General features: G+C 39.6%; 1 protein-coding gene across 1 annotated transcript in view; it reads left to right on the top strand.

The window, feature by feature from the left end:
- The window catches only part of LOC124277985 (kinesin-like protein KIF19), a 45745-nt gene that overhangs the window by 15352 nt on the left and 10225 nt on the right, over nt 1-20168 (top strand). The window contains 8 exon segments of the mRNA XM_046713713.1: nt 9773-9883; nt 15138-15225; nt 15442-15578; nt 16181-16306; nt 18158-18437; nt 18663-18847; nt 19115-19265; nt 19627-19723. Coding sequence (XP_046569669.1) covers nt 9773-9883; nt 15138-15225; nt 15442-15578; nt 16181-16306; nt 18158-18437; nt 18663-18847; nt 19115-19265; nt 19627-19723 — 1175 coding nt within the window.

Raw genomic sequence — 20168 nt, forward strand, 5'->3', positions numbered from 1 at the left:
TTAAAAGCAGTCTGACTCAAGTCATTGCTATGTTATTAGGGCATTGTTGAACCTAATGTACATATATAACTCACAGGAACTGTAGTTGACTAAACAAAGGGATGCCACATACCTGAAGGCCTCAGTGTTAGGCAGCTTAATGGAGATATGTATGAATATTCATTTGCCTATTGTAATCAGCTCTCAGTTTTGAAAGTATATGAAGCCCAACATTTAATTTTCTGTTCCACTGATTATGTTCACTATATCAAGGAGCAGGAAGCAAAATTTAGATAATAGAAAAAGTTGTTGTTAATTGTTTATTGTTAACATGAAAGATAACTTATGAACAAGCTTGTCTATAAATGAAGAACATATACCCCTGGAAACGAATAAAGGAACACACAAATTGCAAGTGTTCCTATACTCTTTTCCAGGTTTCTTGCTATGCTCTATATTGCACTGTGGCTGAAAATATGGAAATAGATAAAGGAACAGATGTACTTTCATGTTTTCCCTTATTCAATTCCATAAGTATATATTGGTCTGCTTTTTAATATTTAATGGTGCAGATGATATGAAGCCCAGTGGCACATGGGGGCAAAAACATCCAGTTAATGATGCAGTATTAAATCACATGCTATACACTCACAGGATATGACTGGAATATGGGATGATTCCACACCCCTTTTCACTAAATGTACATGCATATCCCTGTCTCACCAGTCAGGCAAAAGTAGTAATTAGTGATTCAGGCATTACAGATGTGCGTGGGGATACCGAGACATTCAGGTCATCATCAGTGTACCCAGGTATTAACTAATTAAGGAGATCTTCACCTCACTAATGAGATGGCCTGAAATATCTGGCCCATGCATATCTGAAATATTGATGAACACTAAACACAGTATCGGCATCCACTCAGGACAGAAAGGGGAGAGTCTGCAAAGGAGGACATGTAAACGATGGTGGACATAATTACAGGTGTTTATTGATTAGTGTGTTGTATGGACAGTTGATGGTGATTGTCTTCAGTTTCTTTGATCTTGCTCATGGTAGTGTCCTTTGACTGCTTCATAAACATCTTCCTTCTTTTGATGGCATCAAATTGTCCCAGGGACTCTTCTGCCTGGAAGGTCCTTATTTACATCCTCAAAGTCAATTTGTGTAATTAGTTATAACTGCAAACAGGATAGTCCTCGTGTTGCCAATGCCCTATACATTGTACTCCGGGTAGGGCTTGTGTACAGGTGACCTCCACTGAAGACAGATAATATATCATTCATTAGGTCTGTCACAGTACATGTTGTCTTTTAATAGAATTGTTGTTAGATACAAGAAAATACATTCAAGCCATATTCCAACATCAAAGAGAAATTGAGACCCAACTAAACAAACTTGAGTTTGAGAGACTAACAGAGACAATTGTATATACCATCAGACAAGAATATGTTACATTTCACTTTACAACCGTGTAATACTAGGTATACATGCCCATTTTGCATTGAAGAGGATTAGTTTGTTTTACATTGTGAAGCTTTGACCATTATTTCAGTGTCAGCTTGAGGAGGTAGGAAGGTTGATCATATTGATGAGTGAGTGAGTGAGTTTGGTTTAATGTTTTTAGAAATATTTCATCAATATCGTGATTGTACTCAAGAAATGGGCCCCACACATTGTACATAAATGGGGAATCAAGCCTGGGCCATGGGTGTAATGACCAAATGCTTTAATGTCTAGGCTACCTCTCTGCCCTTCATGTTGATGAGAAACCTCTATACACCTGGGATTCAAACCTTCTATACACCTGGGATTCAAACCTTCTATACACCTGGGATTCAAACCTTCTATACACCTGGGATTCAAACCTTCTATACACCTGGGATTCAAACCTTCTATAAACCTGGGATTCAAACCTTCTATACACCTGGGATTCAAACCTTCTATACACCTGGGATTCAAACCTTCTATACACCTGGGATTCAAACCTTCTATACACACCCTCAATAAACATGGGACTGAAAGCCACTGTAAACATGGGGTTGAAACCCTCAATAAACATGGGATTGAAAGCCTCTGTAAACATGGGATTGAAAGCCACTGTAAACATGGGATTGAAAGCCTCTGTAAACATGGGATTGAAAGCCACTGTAAACATGGGATTGAAAGCCTCTATAAATTTGGGATTTGAACCCACTATATATCTTGGAATCGAACCCACTTTTAAAGAAGTTAAACATTCCAAGGCAGTGCTATACATCTAAGAATCACGACAGCCCTAGTTGGACCTGCAGGTTACAATGACAAACACATCTGTCCAGGGGCACACTGTTGAGGACAATTAGACTCTGTGTTGTTTGTCCATATTCAGGCATCAAATAGTATCCTACACATCAACAGCGTTTGTTATCTCATGATTAAATTGTATAGGGGATATTGGCAGGAAATTAGGACTGTACAGTTCCTGGCGATCGTGACAAGCATAAAGACTTGGGTGAGGTGATAGGAATGGAAGAGCCGTCATCACCATACATACACTGGCTACAGGCATGAGGATATCACTAAAGCTAGCATCCCACACTCAGGGTCATGTTATTCTTTTATCAGTCCTTTTGATAGAAGGATTTCTGAAGGTAATTCTAAGAGGATCATGGGAATTGAAGACAAATTGATTGGTCAGCATATCTGTTGTTTGGGCAGAAGAGCTTTGTCCTTGGCAAACGATTGAGGTTTATGACAGTGTACATATACTGGTGTTGGAGTATTGCCTCCATGAAGACGTGCCTGCCCTCAGTAGGTTCAAGCTGAAGACTGTTTACTGGCGCTCAGTCATCAGGGATGACCCTTGACGGTTGTTTTGTTCCTCAGCAGTGTATATTGGAGTTGTGACTCTTGAAATCACTGGACATTGCCTTCTTTCATTAATATGTGTTGGCCCAAACATATTCATGTAGGCTTTTAAGCACCATTTTGAAAAGGCATGACTCTAGACAATACTTTATTGCCACTGTTGGGAGGCATATGTGGGTTATCTAAAGGTTGAATCTACCTTGAATCATTTTCTGGTGTGATCAATCAGGGTCTCTGTATAGGAAAGCATCTGCCTCAGCCTAATGACTTTTGATAACAGTGACTGTGTAGTGGCACTTATTAACCAGCACTAGGCCATCAGAGATCAGTCAGTATAGTATGTCTCATTCATGATACATATCCTGGATCTATTTGCTTCTGAATTGTCATTTGTTAAGTGACGTCCAAACTTCATTGTTCCTATCTGCAACTTGCCACTGGTTCCTGAGTACTTATGACAATAGAATGGAGACAAAATACACTGACAATGGTCTATGACTGGTTACCAAGTGCGAGTGATCGGTACATGTTCTAATGCAGTGGATAACTCAGTCAGTGAGTTTAGTTTTACGCCGCTTTTAGCAATATTCCAGCAATATCACAGCAGGTGACACCAGAAATGGGTTTCACACATTGTGCCCACGTGGGTAATTGAATCCGGGTCTTCGGCGTGACAAGCGAACACTTGAACCACTTGGCTACCCTACCTCCCCTGGGCAACTCTTGATGCCATGTAGTCAGTATATGACCTTTCCATACAGAGAATCTCGTACAACAGCACTGACACCTACTTACTCACTTCACAGATTTGAGAACACCCACTGCAGGTGCTCTTTTATCACATAACAATGGAACATTGATCAAATTGTTCAGAAATGTCTCCCTGTCGTTTAAAAGTTCAGCGTCAATTATCAATCCCTATTTGCTGATGTTTTGTCTACCTTAATATAGTAGAGAAAAACATTTCTGTGCATTATTGATAATGGGAAATAATAAATGAAAACCAAGAATTATTTTGTAGCCAAACTCAATATTGATGTCTAATGAACAGTAAGTGGTCATGACAGTGTCCTCAAGTCTTCTGTAAACATCAGGAAGTATTGTATTAGGTGTGAACAGCATCCTTTGTCTGTCCAGATTCCTGTTCCCCACTGTTTATTCAGTCGATATGGATTGCAACTTCTTTACTATACTGTAAAAGCAAGGTTTCAGTATAGATCCTGATATTGTTGTCAAGCAAGGATACTTTACAACAGTAAAAGCAGGGATGAGAATATTCCGCATTCTTGTGAATCGTCTAAACCTGTGGCTCATTTTCCTCGTTTTTCACTCATACCCAATTCTCATCCCTGTGTAAGGATCAGTGTGGCTTGTCTAGGATCCATATAAGCCCAAAGCCAATACATTTTCAGTATGATACAGAAGTTGTTATCCTAAACCTTCATCCATCAACTTCTAAGAAATGCCTGTCAAAGAAAATCACATTTTGTGTATTGTTCAGCATACCATAACATGTCTGTGCAGCATAATCAAGGCGGGCCAGAGAGAGACCAAACCATCCTGGTTAGTGAAGCCCTAAATCTATTTCCAGACAGTTAATTTGATTAATATGACTGACTTGATCTCTTGTTGTAGATCCTTCTCACAAGACCCGTGAACCTTTGTCACTTGCTGATAAATCAATCTTCACCATTCGCCCTATAATTCACGACCCGGTCGATAACTTTCTGTTGATGTTTTTTGTAACTCTAATGTCAGTAATTACTATCACTGAGACATGGCCGCTGTGCTACTGTTGTGCAACCATGGCAACAATGCATAAATCAACAGTTTAATTTCACAATACGTATTCACCACCGGCTATGATATTCAATAACGTTTTATGTGTCATATGAGATGTGTTTGTAATAACTGAAATGTTTACAAACCACTCCCGGGCCTATATTGGGGAGAAAGCTGGACATGTCCACATACATGTTTGGCTGATACGATTATTTGTCTTCAAGTGAAGATCAAATACACTATCATACCTAAAGTTGACTGAAAACTGTCTTGTTATTGACCCCAACATGATGTTAATAGTATGGATCGGCCATCACCTCTTTAGATTCTGTTGGTTAAACAAGAGATGTTTTTGTTTGATGTTTTGACAAGAATATATAAATGCCCAAACAAGTCATTTACCCAGTAATGTGACTTCCTCACACTATCATAGTTAGTAACTGATATCCTGTGTTCCAATATACTGCACTGCGGGGCTGTGGGGTAGCCAAGTGGTTAAAGCGTTCGCTCGTCATGCCAAAAATGCTCATTTGTTAAGTGACGTCCAAACTCCATTGCTCCTATCTGCAACTTGCCACTGGTTCCAGAGTACTGATGACAATAGAATGGAAACAAAATTCACTGAACAACTGACAATGGCCTATGACTGGTTACCAATCGCGAGTGATCGGTACATGTTGTAATGCAGTGGACAAAACAGTGAGTGAGTGAGTGAGTTTACTTTCACGCCGCGTTTATCAATATTCCAGCAATATCACGACGGGTTCAATTCCCCGCATGGGTACGATGTGTGAAGCCCATTCCTGGTGTCCCCCGCCGTGATATTGCTGGAATATTGCTAAAAGCGGCGTAAAACTAAACTCACTCACTCACTCAACTATATACTGCACATCTCAACGTAAATTGATTTCTTGGAAGCTAACATACCAAAGTTTAGGGATCCACAGGGATTTACATGGAGTCCTGTATTTGAGTGCCCCTGGGACTCATACTCTTAATTTTCAGGGGTCCTGGACAACAAAATGGGGGTCCCAGACACTTAAATATTATTTTTCATACTGTTATTGTATTGTGTATCATGATCATCACATTGTTACAGTAATTAAATGGCAAATAATACCATAACCCAGCTAGTAGCAAAGTCAGTGATAACTTATTGTCACTTGATTGGAATTTTTACAAAAAAGTATTTGGACTTTTTCTGAGTCCCTGTGGACGCTCTTATAAATTTTGTTGCGTCCATGCCTGAATCCAACTATACAGTCAAGAAACCAAGATGTATTGTAAGCAGTATGTTGCATTGCTTTTCTAGATTTTCAACTGGTCATGGAAACACAACATACGATATATTTGGGAAAACACTTTCTCAGTAAACTACAGATGCTAGTACTTTATTGGGTGGAGTTCCCTCTGGGATTCGGACTTACACTCTCGGTATAACGCACCTATTTGCCAGCACACCTGGCCATTAAAACTATGGCTGTCACGTTGAAACTACTTACAGCTGAATGATTTAGCTGTCGCTACGTAAAGGAGGAGACTCCATTTCACCTGCACAAATCAACTGGACACCAGTGTTAACATGATTTGTTTTTTTGTGACTGATTATACTGCAAATACACCATATAAGTTGATGACAAGGAAGAACATACCTTGTGTTGCGGGATGGTTTTCAGTTTAGATTCTGTGCAAGTTAGTAAGACTAGGTGCCTGTTAGATGATTAGTTTCTTTAGAGGGTTGTGATGAGAGGGCACCTGTATGATACATAGAATGAATATAATTAGTGGGAAAATATTCTCCAAAGCCATGATACTCATGATACATAAGACAACCAGTGTTTAATATCACCTTATTTCAACAAATGTGGTACTTATATCTGTGTTCTTTATCCTTTGGAACTTGACACAACTTTATGATATTTCTCTGTCAACATATTTGCAATGATTTCCAGGAGTAACTGATATATTTAGAAGGTATGTTGATCACATTTCTTTCAGTAAACAAATAAATAAAATGGTTAATAAAGTATTTATTTTCACAACAATAAAAGCAACTTCTTGACCTCTTTGTACAAACCTTGTGGTGAATAATATGAGCTGATTTATTGACCTTACTCTAAGATTGGTTGTGTTATCTTTGCCTGTGTGTTGGGGGATCAGTCTATAGACTGTTATACAGACACAGGGTCATGTGGGCTGTGTGTACGTACAAATGGTAGGTCAGTGTATGGTATATGGAGCAGATCGTCAAGTGTTTGTGTGTCTATATATATAGTGAAGTACATATGTTATGGGTCAACATGACAGTGTATTTTATAAACTGATTTTATGGACCTTGGAATAATCTTGGATTTTTTTCCTTTTACGTTTTTTTTATTTTCTAAAATGGGAAGAGATGTTGCATACCATGGTTAACTGGCTTGAGTAACTATTTCAATAGAGCAAGATGTAATACATGTTTAATCAAGGATGTTCAATTAAAGGTTAAAGCATTTGTCAATATAAAAACTGTTTGGAAGGCAAACTTTCAGTTCGGGAAAACAGTTCTATTCATTTTTGTGTTAGAAGTTTGTAAAAAATTGAGATAGGGCTATTAAAAATACAACAGGAAAAAGAACAATTGGTAGTGTTACATTTATTATACATGTATCCCAGCCAGCTTTAGACAGTGGGCTAACTGGCAACTGACCTGCAACATATATCTGGGCTACAAGCAAATATTCATTGCAACCACAGGGTGATTTTGTTGGTGAACATGAAGGCACAAGGTATCACTCTGAATTAAGCATGAAGTGACAATCCCCAGCAAGTGGTGTTTGACTGTGCGTGTACCTCTGGCTCCTCTCATTTGTAGCCATATCGTGCAGTAGCAGGCCTGCTTGACCTGCCGAGGCAGTTGACCATTCACTTACAGCCAGGGGGATTCATTAGCAGCTTTGGGTATAAGCCAGGTGATTGTCGACTTGCCTGAGATCGATGAGATCAGTTCGATATGACTGATTGCTTTTGTGAGTGCAAAGTCACATGACAGGGTGCTAGCACTTGAGTGAAGGCAGGTTGCTGTGATACATTCTGCCTGGTGTACGTATCATGGAGACTCAGGAGTGTTGGGGAGACTTCTAATCTTTACTTACTATACGTCATGTAAGATGATAGGTGAACCGTATTGGAAAACATGCATAACCCAGGAGTGTTGGGGGGACTTCTAATCTTTACTTATCATACGTTATAACTTACCTCTAATACTTTACATGACTATACATCATGTAAGATGATAGTTGAACCATATTGGAGAACAAATGTGTGAAATTGAATATTTCAGTGTTGCTATTTATGCTGTATAGGAGAGATGGAAGTTTTTACTACTAGTATTTTGGAGTCTGTGGAATAGATTTAATTTTGAGAGCACTTAAACAATGTTGCTGAGCATGCCAGTGAAGCCTCTTAATCAAGTCAATGACTGTGTTACTATGGATAAAAATTAATTAATCTAAGCCATTTTTAGATATTGTTTCATTGCTGTAAAATATTGTAGTTTCATTGTGGTTGTAAACTAAGGTCGTCTTTCCTTGATAGAACTGCACACCAAAGCATCATGTGCAACCATCTCAAGGGGATTCATAAATGTTTGGGGGAAAAGATTCTTATGTACAGTAAAGAACAACACCAAGTTCCTTCAGTGATGTCAGGTGTTCTGCTAGGCATTGTTTATGTGCCAAGATTAGGATACCTGTGTGTAGTTTTGCATAAACTAAGGCGGCAGTTAGTTACTAAGACATAGGCCGATCTAAGACATAGGCATATCCAGAGGGGGGGTGCATGGGTGCGCACCTCCCCTTTTATGCTGAAAGTTTGTTAAATGACCATTGAAACTCAGGTGAAAATTATGTGTGCACCCCTCCTTTACTCAATAGTGTGCACCCCCCTTTCTCAAAAAGCTGTATCCGCCCCTGTGGCATTCATGACGGGTGTGGCCATTCTCTGACAACTATAGTGTTATAACATCAGTGCAGTAATCTGACTGAAGTGACTGTACAGAACATCACTTCACACATGGTACCTCGACATTTATGTAAACAATATTAAATGTACTGGTCAGTTTTGATATATTGGTGTGTGGTCCTGTGCACAGAGCTCAGGTCACAAATCAGTTGAAGTTAAGCGACGTTGAGGGTGGATGGGTGACCGTGTTTGGCAGCTTGACTCCTGAGAGTTTCTAGGACTTCAGTCCTGCCCCACAATGAAGCACATCTGATACATGTGGTCTCACCGTAAGCAAGTGCGTTTGTTCAAACCTGCCTCTGTTAACCCAGCAGAAAATGGGTACCCAGTGGGATAAGTCATGTGACTATTAACCTTTTAGCACCTCTCAGGCAGCTTGGATTATCCGGGGTAATAATAATCAAATTATATGTGTGCGCTTTGAGCAGGATATGAAGCCTGGAAAGACCTCTTATACACATTCTACATTGAATAGAATAAGTTACAAACAAAAGTACAGCCATTCAGTGAACACTCTTTATTACCAGAGAGTGTAAAACCAGGATGAAAAAGTGGACTTGACTATTTATTTGTTGATATGGTCTAGCCAGGGTTACATGTCCTCTGTAATGTGTGTGCAGTAGGAACACGTCATCAAAACACATGGTGTGCGTTATCTACCCCCTCTCTACACAGGGTCATTGCCCTGGGGAAAAAGGTGGGCCCTATATTCATTAAAAGATGGTGCAGTGAAAAAAGGTTGTGCTATGTTTCAGTATGGTAAAATAGGGTCGTGCCAAAGTGATTCACAGGTATCACAAATGGTAATACAATGTCCACCAAGGCTTTACAGTTGTTTCAATAAGGTAATACTAGCAGTTTTCAGTGTAAATGTAAAATAAGGTAGTTCCACAAATGTCTAGGTGTAGAATAATGTTTTACCAACAGTGTTGTGCTGTTGTAAAATGATATGATTTTTAAATCATGTGAAGTTTTAAGTTGTTATCAACTTCATTTATAGTACTAACAATATTTAGAGTTGTTTGCAGACAAGACATTGTCATCAGTGTTCTTCTGTTGTTTTAAAGTTTAAAGTTGTTATCAAATGAGATGGTACCAACAGTGATGCACTGTTTTTGTAGAACATTGTAGTACTAACATTGGTACTTCACATTTACAGATGGTTGTTTTGCTCGATCCCTTGGACGATCCAGATGACATTCTTCGCCAAAACCGATCCCGCGAAAAGCAGTTTGTGTTTGACACCACCTTTGATGGATCAGCTACACAGGTAGGAGACCAACCAAACTTTGAACCATTTCATAACTTGATGTAGGTCTGTATACTGTTTCCATGGCAATATCAACAGAACATCCTATGTAAATGTTTGACATTGGAATTAATGGAATGTATGTTTATTTTGTATACTAACAAAGTGTCAAAGAATTGATACATGTGTTTAAGCAAAACTGTCAAACAATCTAAAATTGATTTCATTGTTTGCCCTGGTGTTCTAATCAATCCCAGGTTATTGTCAAGCTGTCTAAGGAAATATTGACAAACTGTAGGTACCTGTCTCCAAGCCTCGATACTATCTCTGTTGTATGTTGTCAATGTGTCTGCCTGGATGGTCACTGGATATGATAAATAATGAATTTGACCAACAACTGGTCATCATTGTTGGCTGGATACATTGTGTCCCAGTATGTATCAACAGATACAGTGTTCTACACAACTAGTCATCATTGTTGGCTGGATAAATTGTGTCCCAGTATGTATCAACAGATACAGTGTTCTACACAACTAATCGTCATTGTTGGCTGAATACATTGTGTCCCAGTATGTATCAACAGATACAGTGTTCTACACAACTAGTCATCATTGGTGGCTGGATACATTGTGTCCCAGTATGTATCAACAGATACAGTGTTCTACACAACTAGTCATCATTGGTGGCTGAATACATTGTGTCCCAGTATGTATCAACAGATACAGTGTTCTACACAACTAGTCATCATTGGTGGCTGGATACATTGTGTCCCAGTATGTATCAACAGATACAGTGTTCTACACAACTAGTCATCATTGTTGGCTGGATACATTGTGTCCCAGTATGTATCATTAGATACAGTGTTCTACACAACTAGTCATCATTGTTGGCTGAATACATTGTGTCCCAGTATGTATCATTAGATACAGTGTTCTACACAACTAGTCATCATTGTTGGCTGGATACATTGTGTCCCAGTATGTATCATTAGATACAGTGTTCTACACAACTAGTCATCATTGTTGGCTGGATACATTGTGTCCCAGTATGTATCAACAGATACAGTGTTCTACACAACTAGTCATCATTGTTGGCTGGATACATTGTGTCCCATTATGTATCATTAGATACAGTGTTCTACACAACTAGTCATCATTGTTGGCTGGATACATTGTGTCCCAGTATGTATCAACAGATACAGTGTTCTACACAACTAGTCATCATTGGTGGCTGAATACATTGTGTCCCAGTATGTATCAACAGATACAGTGTTCTACACAACTAGTCATCATTGTTGACTGGATACATTGTGTCCCATTATGTATCATTAGATACAGTGTTCTACACAACTAGTCATCATTGTTGGCTGGATACATTGTGTCCCAGTATGTATCAATAGATACAATGTTCCTACAAGAATCCTACATTTCATACAGACTTTTATAACTATGACATTGATTAATGCTTGAGTGGGGAAGGACCGACAAGGTGGAGTAAGTTGGGGAACTGGTTGGAGTTTTGAGGGTTAGCATGTATTGGACATGGGTTTGTAACACTGTATATGAAATACATACAGTTGTGTTCAATATTATATTCATTAAACAATGCTTAGAGTGAGTGAGTGAGTTTGGTTTTACGCCACTTTTAGCAGTATTCCAGCAATATCACAGTGGTGAACACCAGAAATGGGCTTCACACATTGTATGCATGTGGGGAATCAAACGCGGGTCTTCGGTGTGACAAGCGAATACTTTAACCACCAGGCTTACCCACCGCCCCAATAATAGATAGAGGAGAGAGAAAGTCACTTTGATAAAGCCACAGAATGTTTGATGGTGATTATGTCTAGCAGATTATTAAACTATATAGGCAATCAATACCGGTCACCATGGTGTGATTATGAAGTATCACTGTACAGTACTTGATTGAATTTGTCAGCCTACACACATTATTGTGATCTAGAGTAGTGTTGTTTAGCAATGCTTCAACTCTTTCATGCTGTCTACCACAGGATTTTCTTGGATACCTTCTCAATGTCTACTATCGTCTATCTTGGCCACACTTGGAAACCAAACTACACTGACGACAACAGTGTACAATGGACTGCTCTTGAATATATTGAGTATAAATACCAGGAGTTGGGTCTCGGGTCTGACTCGCTCACTCAGAAACATATCTGCTTTGTTATTACCAGAATTATATCAATCTTCCAGCTGATGTAAATACATTGTATTTGCATATGAATTGCGGTTAGTTCCGGTGGCAGTTGTTACCCACGGTAGTGACATTCACTGAGACACAAGATACCACAGGACTGCTCACGCCATCAAATATAGATGATTCTCCATATCACATTACTTACTCTTCCTTCATATTTACCTCCTTGCTGCATTACATTGCAACTTCACAATGCTGATAGACCATAAAGCTTCAATATCATTCGGATGTATTAAGTTTTAATTGATGTATCTTAATACATACTATTTTCCAAATAAGGATTGTTTATGAAGTTTATGTTTCAATGTTTGAACTGATGCTTTTATAATTTGGAAGGTTAGTTTCCATGACAACAAAGATCAATATATGCTTACCTTATTATTGCTGAATTGTGAATGACATTTTGTCACTAGACGGCAAGGTTCATAATAGTTTGGGTATGGTAGGTTTTTGATATCATTCTTAGGTATTCATTAAACTCTGGAATTTCCAGTTTTGCAGATCAATAAAGCATGAAATATCTTAATAGTTGTATTTTGTAAACTAGAACTGTTGTTTTGAATGGAAATAATTTGAAGGAACGGAAATTGCCTTTGGTGGGACAAAACTGCTTACTGGTTTCTGACCTGCCAACGCTACACTTAACAATAGCAGTGAAAGTGAGTCATGTGAATTGGGAACAATGTTTATGCTGGCTAAGTGTTTAACAGTGTTGCTACCAACACCTGATGTAACACCTGATATATGGATCGCTTTACCAACAATTGCCTGCCGTTTTCCATTGTGTTGAGGCATGTTGGATTTGTCTATGGAAGAGATTTCAATTCCATAATATCCATGGCTCAGCTTCCACTGTATTGTTCCTACAGGTTAACCTGCTGCCCTAGCAGAGTTTGCTGCACTCATATTTTCACATAGAGCATTAAGATTTACAAGGACCTGACTAAGTCCAGACCACCAAGGTCCTGACCAAACAAGTCCAAACTATTGAGGTCCTGATTGACAAGGTCCGGGCTAACTAGGTCCTGACCAAACAAGTCCAAACTATTGAGGTCCTGATTGACAAGGTACAGACTAACTAGGTCCTTACCAAACAAGTCCAAACTATTGAGGTCCTGATTGACAAGGTCCGGACTAACTAGGTCCTGACCAAACAAGTCCAAACTATTGAGGTCCTGATTGACAAGGTCCAGGCTAACTAGGTCCTTACCAAACAAGTCCAAACTATTGAGGTCCTGATTGACAAGGTCCGGGCTAACTAGGTCCTGACCAAACAAGTCCAAACTATTGAGGTCCTGATAGACAAGGTCCGGGCTAACTAGGTCCTTACCAAACAAGTCCAAACTATTGAGGTCCTGATTGACAAGGTCCGGACTAACTAGGTCCTGACCAAACAAGTCCAAACTATTGAGGTCCTGATTGACAAGGTACAGACTAACTAGGTCCTTACCAAACAAGTCCAAACTATTGAGGTCCTGATTGACAAGGTCCGGACTAACTAGGTCCTGAGCAAACAAGTCCAAACTATTGAGGTCCTGACTGACAAGGTCAGGACTAATGATGTGGTGGTAGAATTGGGTTTAACGTCGTGCTTGAGAATATTTCGCTCATATGACGACGTGCATGCGTGTGTATGTGTATGTGCGGCTGCTTGTACTAGCCCAGACTGAAGCTGGTTTTATAGTGCTAGCCCACTGAGATACCATGCCGCAGTGAAGCATGAAAACCCCACTCAGACACATTATACTGACTCCGAGCCGACCAGTCCTTGTTGTACCCATTAATGCCGAGCGCCAGGCAGGGACCAACAAGTACCATACCACTACACCACGGAGGTGGTCTCCGGACTAATGAAGTTCATACTCCGCTCAGTCAAACAGGGCAGACTGATGAGCTTCTGCTGCATGCTCTGTAATTACTTCTTGAAGCAAGTACAGCTTTCTTTTTTTTCAACTAGGACACGATGACTTTGTGAAGTCATTAATAGTCAATAAGCAATCATTTAAGTTTTCTTAACATTTATGCTCATTCAATGTTTTTATAATAAGATTTGCCTGCCACAGCACCATTCAGTGAAGGATACTGCTTGGGAGGCAGAGTATAGCATCCTTCTGGCCTGACAGACCACAATAAGCAGAGCTCAAGTGGCGTTGCGTAATGAGAATAATAGATGTGGCACTTTGCGTTAGCTGGAGTTGTAGTGTAATTAAACAAGCGGCAAAGTAAATCAGTGTGTCAGGTAATCCTGTTTGGAATGTACAGGTAAAATCAACTTCTTGTACTTAGTGGTAATGTATCATGAATAGCTTATGTTGGATGACGAGTGGAACTGATTTGGATATGAATGTATTAATGAATATGTCAAGGTGCGTGGACTGACGTCAGCCTTTCACTGATCACCACACTCAGTTCGGGTCTCAGGGATCAGCATCAGAAACATTCAGTATTCCCACATACTGTAAGTGGGGTAGTAACATTCAGTATTCCCACATACTGTAAGTAGGGTAGTAACATACAGTATTCCTACAGTAGGGTAGTAATATTCAGTATTCCCACATACTGTAAGTGGGGTAGTAACATTCAGTATCCTTACATACTGTAAGTAGGGTAGTAACATACAGTATTCCCACATACTCTAAGTAGGGTAGTAACATTCGGTATCCCCACATACTGTAAGTAGGGTAGTAACATACAGTATTCCCACATACTCTAAGTAGGGTAGTAACATACAGTATTCCCACATACTCTAAGTAGGGTAGTAACATTCAGTATCCCCACATACTGTAAGTAGGGTAGTAACATACAGTATTCCTACATACTGTAAGTAGGTAGTAATATGGATTCATAATACTACATATCCCTATAGGTACACATACATATCATACAATACCAGTGTATTACTGACAAAGACTGACGTTTTCTACAAATACAAGATTATTGCTCATAGCATCCATCACTGTATGTCTGGTCCAGACCTGATGATTGACTGAAAGCAGTCATACAGCTGGACTTATAGCTACATCAAACAAAAAAATAAAACAACATGTTTATGTTTCAGAAAATGGTGTATGAGGCAACAACAAAGATTCTCATTCCAAATGTTGTCACAGGCTACAATGCTACAGTGTTCGCATACGGGGCAACAGGTAGGTGGCTGTTCCAACAATTTAATAACAGTTTGACTTCAGCTATTGAAGTGAAGGAAATGATGTACTATTGAAGTGAAGGAATTGATGTATATTTAATACAAGCTGTTGATGTGATCAGTGGTAAACACTTGGCTACCCCTCCAAAATCACTGTATAGAATGCTCATGTAAACATGTGTTCGATATTGTTGTAGTGATGTTGCGTGTGTTCCAGGTGCTGGGAAGACGCACACTATGTTGGGGACAGACAAGGAGCCGGGCATCATGGTCCTCACCTTGAATGATCTCTTCCAGGAGATGGAGAAGACGAGCACCGACATGGCCTACAAAGTGTCTATGTCCTACCTGGAGGTAATGCTCATGTTGATGCTTTATAATCTTAAACTCTGTTTTTCAGAAATGGTCACTGTACAGTATAGTCCGGACCCATTTGATGATTGTCATTTCAGAATCAGAATGTTAATAGAACGTAAATGAGTCTTTATTGTGAATCAATGGTTTGTTAATTTGGTGAGGTGAGGTGAAATTAGGTTTAACGTCGTGCTTGAGAATATTTCGCTCATATGACGATGTGCATGCGTGCGTATGTGCGGCTGCTTGTACTAGCCCAGACTTAAGCTGGTTTTATAGTGCTAGCTCACTGAGATACCATGCCGCATTGAAGCATGAATACCTCACTCAGACACATTATACTGACTCCGAGCTGACCAGTCCTTATTGTACCCATTAATGTCGAGCGCCAGGTAGGGACCAACAAGTACCATATTTTAACATCTTTTGGTATGACACTGTAGGGGATCGAACCTGCGACCTTCCGCTCTCAGGGCGCACGCTCTAACCACTACACCACGGAGGCGGTCCATTCATTTGGTAATGATATGAATAGAACATAGTTGTTATATAGATATGAAATGGTTGTAGTGACATCTGCCTCTTCATTTTCTTTCTTCTAGATCTACAATGAGATGATCCGCGACCTCCTAAATCCCTCATCGGGCATTCTTGACCTTCGAGAAGACTCACGGGGTCAAGTTCAAGTTGCAGGGTTGTCGGAGGTCACTGCAAGGTCAACAGATGAGGTTGGTTTAATTATGTTACTTGAGTTACTCATTGTATTTTAATTTGCATGCTGGGGACTACAAATATAACACTGCTGTTGAAACTTATGTCTGGTTTGACATATAAGACTGTAATGGTTATGCCCCTTTAACAGATGGCCAGAAGGTTGAACATAAGTATATGATGTCTTTGTCACTATCTCTTTATGGGTGTATAGATATGATGTTATTAAGTCTGTTTTGTTAAGGATGGAGATCAAGTGTAAATACATTATCCAGGAATAGTTTCCAGGTTCACCAGTTGTTCTTTTATTCTGATAGTGTAATGTCAAAAGTCATCTTTCTGTCTCCGAAAAATAACTAAATACTCAGGTTTCATCAAGTTTCAGCAAGTTTTAATGGATCTCTCATGATGAGTGAAGGTGTTGGAAGCTGCTGGCCATGCTGCCCTTGATTATGATTAAAGCCATGTGTGTTGTCTATGAATACTAAAGGGCAATGTTTGACTGTGTCAGGTGATAAGGATGTTGATGATGATTAAAGCCATGTGTGTTGTCTATGAATACTAAAGGGCAATGTTTGACTGTCAGGTGATAAGGATGTTGATGATGATTAAAGCCATGTGTGTTGTCTATGAATACTAAAGGGCAATGTTTGACTGTCAGGTGATAAGGATGTTGATGATGATTAAAGCCATGTGTGTTGTCTATGAATGTGTTGACTGTGTCAGGTGATAAGGATGTTGATGATGATTAAAGCCATGTGTGTTGTCTATGAATACTAAAGGGCAATGTTTGACTGTGTCAGGTGATAAGGATGTTGATGATGATTAAAGCCATGTGTGTTGTCTATGAATACTAAAGGGCAATGTTTGACTGTCAAGTGATAAGGATGTTGATGATGATTAAAGCCATGTGTGTTGTCTATGAATACTAAAGGGCAATGTTTGACTGTGTCAGGTGATAAGGATGTTGATGATGATTAAAGCCATGTGTGTTGTCTATGAATACTAAAGGGCAATGTTTGACTGTGTCAGGTGATAAGGATGTTGATGATGATTAAAGCCATGTGTGTTGTCTATGAATACTAAAGGGCAATGTTTGACTGTGTCAGGTGATAAGGATGTTGATGATGATTAAAGCCATGTGTGTTGTCTATGAATACTAAGAAGGTTTGACAATGTTTGACTGTTAAAGCCATGTGTCAGGTGATAAGGATGTTGATGATGATTAAAGCCATGTGTGTTGTCTATGAATACTAAAGGGCAATGTTTGACTGTCAAGTGATAAGGATGTTGATGATGATTAAAGCCATGTGTGTTGTCTATGAATACTAAAGGGCAATGTTTGACTGTGTCAGGTGATAAGGATGTTGATGATGATTAAAGCCATGTGTGTTGTCTATGAATACTAAAGGGCAATGTTTGACTGTGTCAGGTGATAAGGATGTTGATGATGATTAAAAGCCATGTGTGTTGTCTATGAATACTAAAGGGCAATGTTTGACTGTGTCAGGTGATAAGGATGTTGATGATGATTAAAGCCATGTGTGTTGTCTATGAATACTAAAGGGCAATGTTTGACTGTGTCAGGTGATAAGGATGTTGATGATGATTAAAGCCATGTGTGTCTATGAATACTAAAGGGCAATGTTTGACTGTCATGATAAGGATGTTGATGATGATTAAAGCCATAATGAGGGGCAATGTTTGACTGTGTCAGGTGATAAGGATGTTGATGATTAAAGCCATGTGTGTTGTCTATGAATACTAAAGGGCAATGTTTGACTGTGTCAGGTGATAAGGATGTTGATGATGATTAAAGCCATGTGTGTTGTCTATGAATACTAAAGGGCAATGTTTGACTGTGTCAGGTGATAAGGATGTTGATGAAGGGGAATCAGGAGCGCACACAGGAGCCCACCGCAGCCAATAAGACTTCATCACGGTCCCATGCAGTGCTTCAGGTCATTGTGAAGCAGCGTAACCGAGTCCGCAACACCATGCAGGAAGTACGCACTGGGAAACTGTTCCTCATTGATTTAGCAGGGTCGGAACGTGCAGCAAACACGCACAACCGTGGCAAAAGGATGGTTGAGGGGGCTCACATCAACAGATCCCTACTCGCCCTGGGCAACTGTATTAATGCTCTCAGTAAGTCACAGACCGGACACAAATATAGGATTTTATGGAATCTTTAACTCTCATCTCTAATGTGTCAGTTGTGCTATCTACATTGAAGCTAAATGAAACAATATTTTTGTACACCATAGTTTGAATTCAGTTCATGAAATGCTAAGCATCGTTTATTAATAGTATATCATATATTTAATAGCAGGTTGTATATCTGCCACATCATGAGATCATTATACTGTGCAGGTGACAAGAATGGCCCCAAGTACATCAACTACCGAGATAGTAAGTTGACTCGCCTTCTGAAGGATGCCCTTGGTGGCAACTGCAAGACTGTTATGATTGCACACATCAGCCCGGCCAGCCTGCACTTTGAGGAGTCACGCAACACATTGGTGTATGCAGACAGAGCCAAACACATCAAAACAAAGGTAAAGACACACCTCAACTGTGTGCCTAAATAAGGTGCATTTCAGAATGAAAACGGGTTCCTGCAGAAATTCTGCAACAGCCTCTTTCCTCTCCTGTACAAAATTATATGAAACTGTATTGATTGAGAATACAAGTCATCTTCAAGTCTTCTTTCAATAGAAAGCAAATCTTTTCAAATCTTAACATTTTGCTGTGCAATTTATTGACTGAAAACTCATGATTTTATGATTAAGTGTGTGACATCTAGCTAACTGTGTTGCATGCAGGTGCGACGCAACGTGACTGATGTGGCGTACCATATAGCCCAGTACACCAACATCATCTCGGAGCTGCGTGATGAGATCCTCAAACTCCGCAGCCGCCTGCAGGACCAGGGCAGTGGCAGCCGCACCCACGCCAACATCCAGGCCGTGCAGTGTGAGTACTCTCTGTATGTCTAGTCCAGAAAGCCTGACTATCAGCTGTATTCAAGGGACATAACTCCATATATCCCCGAATCCTGAACTGTGTTGTGATTGACAGTTTCACTAGTGAAGGTTTCTGTCTGAGTTAACATGTAAACATGATTCCATGGAGTTTTCCAAGAAATCTAGAAGTATTCCATCTGTGTTAATTTGATTTAGAGACTACAGTCTCATGAAGAACAGATGTACATTAAAATGTATCTTTCACACACTTAGCAAAAACTGTTTGGATGTCATGTCTGACTGAACTCTTAACACTTCATATTATGAAAATATGATATGATAATCATCTTATACATGTTTGTATTCCACAGCGGAAGTACTTGAGGCCCGTCGTAATGCCAACCGAGATGAGATGACCAAGCTGCGAGAGCAACTGCTCACCTGCTTCAAGGACCAGATGGAACTCAGGTTTGTGTCCATGACCCAGTCACAAAACTACATAGCATAAGTAGAGACTTTAGACGAGTGTGCTTCTGTATGGTAAATATCTTGTGTAAGGAACATAAATTGTGTGAGGTCATGCGTATATCTGAAACATTATTGGCTGTAAAATATATGAACATCAGTGCAAGACTCAGCAAATGACTCAGCTAACAGAATAGGTCCAAGGACCCTTCATCATTGTGATGTAAGTCATGAAGTCAAGGTTTGCTTGTTCTATTTTCCATACTTTTTGTGGTCCAGATTTGACGTCGGTCATAGAGCTGTAATGTGACCACAAAAGAATCACCTTTTGCTCATTTAGTTTTAAGGTTAAGTCTCCCTCAAAGATCATTCTCATTCATAAAATTCCATGTTGTGATGCTGTTTGGATAGAGGGAATGGATGCGAAGTTTTCTTTTAGAATTGACAA

The sequence above is a fragment of the Haliotis rubra genome, unplaced genomic scaffold, assembly GCF_003918875.1.
Source record: "Haliotis rubra isolate DU_JTF1 unplaced genomic scaffold, ASM391887v1 Scf23, whole genome shotgun sequence".
NCBI lineage: Eukaryota > Metazoa > Mollusca > Gastropoda > Lepetellida > Haliotidae > Haliotis > Haliotis rubra.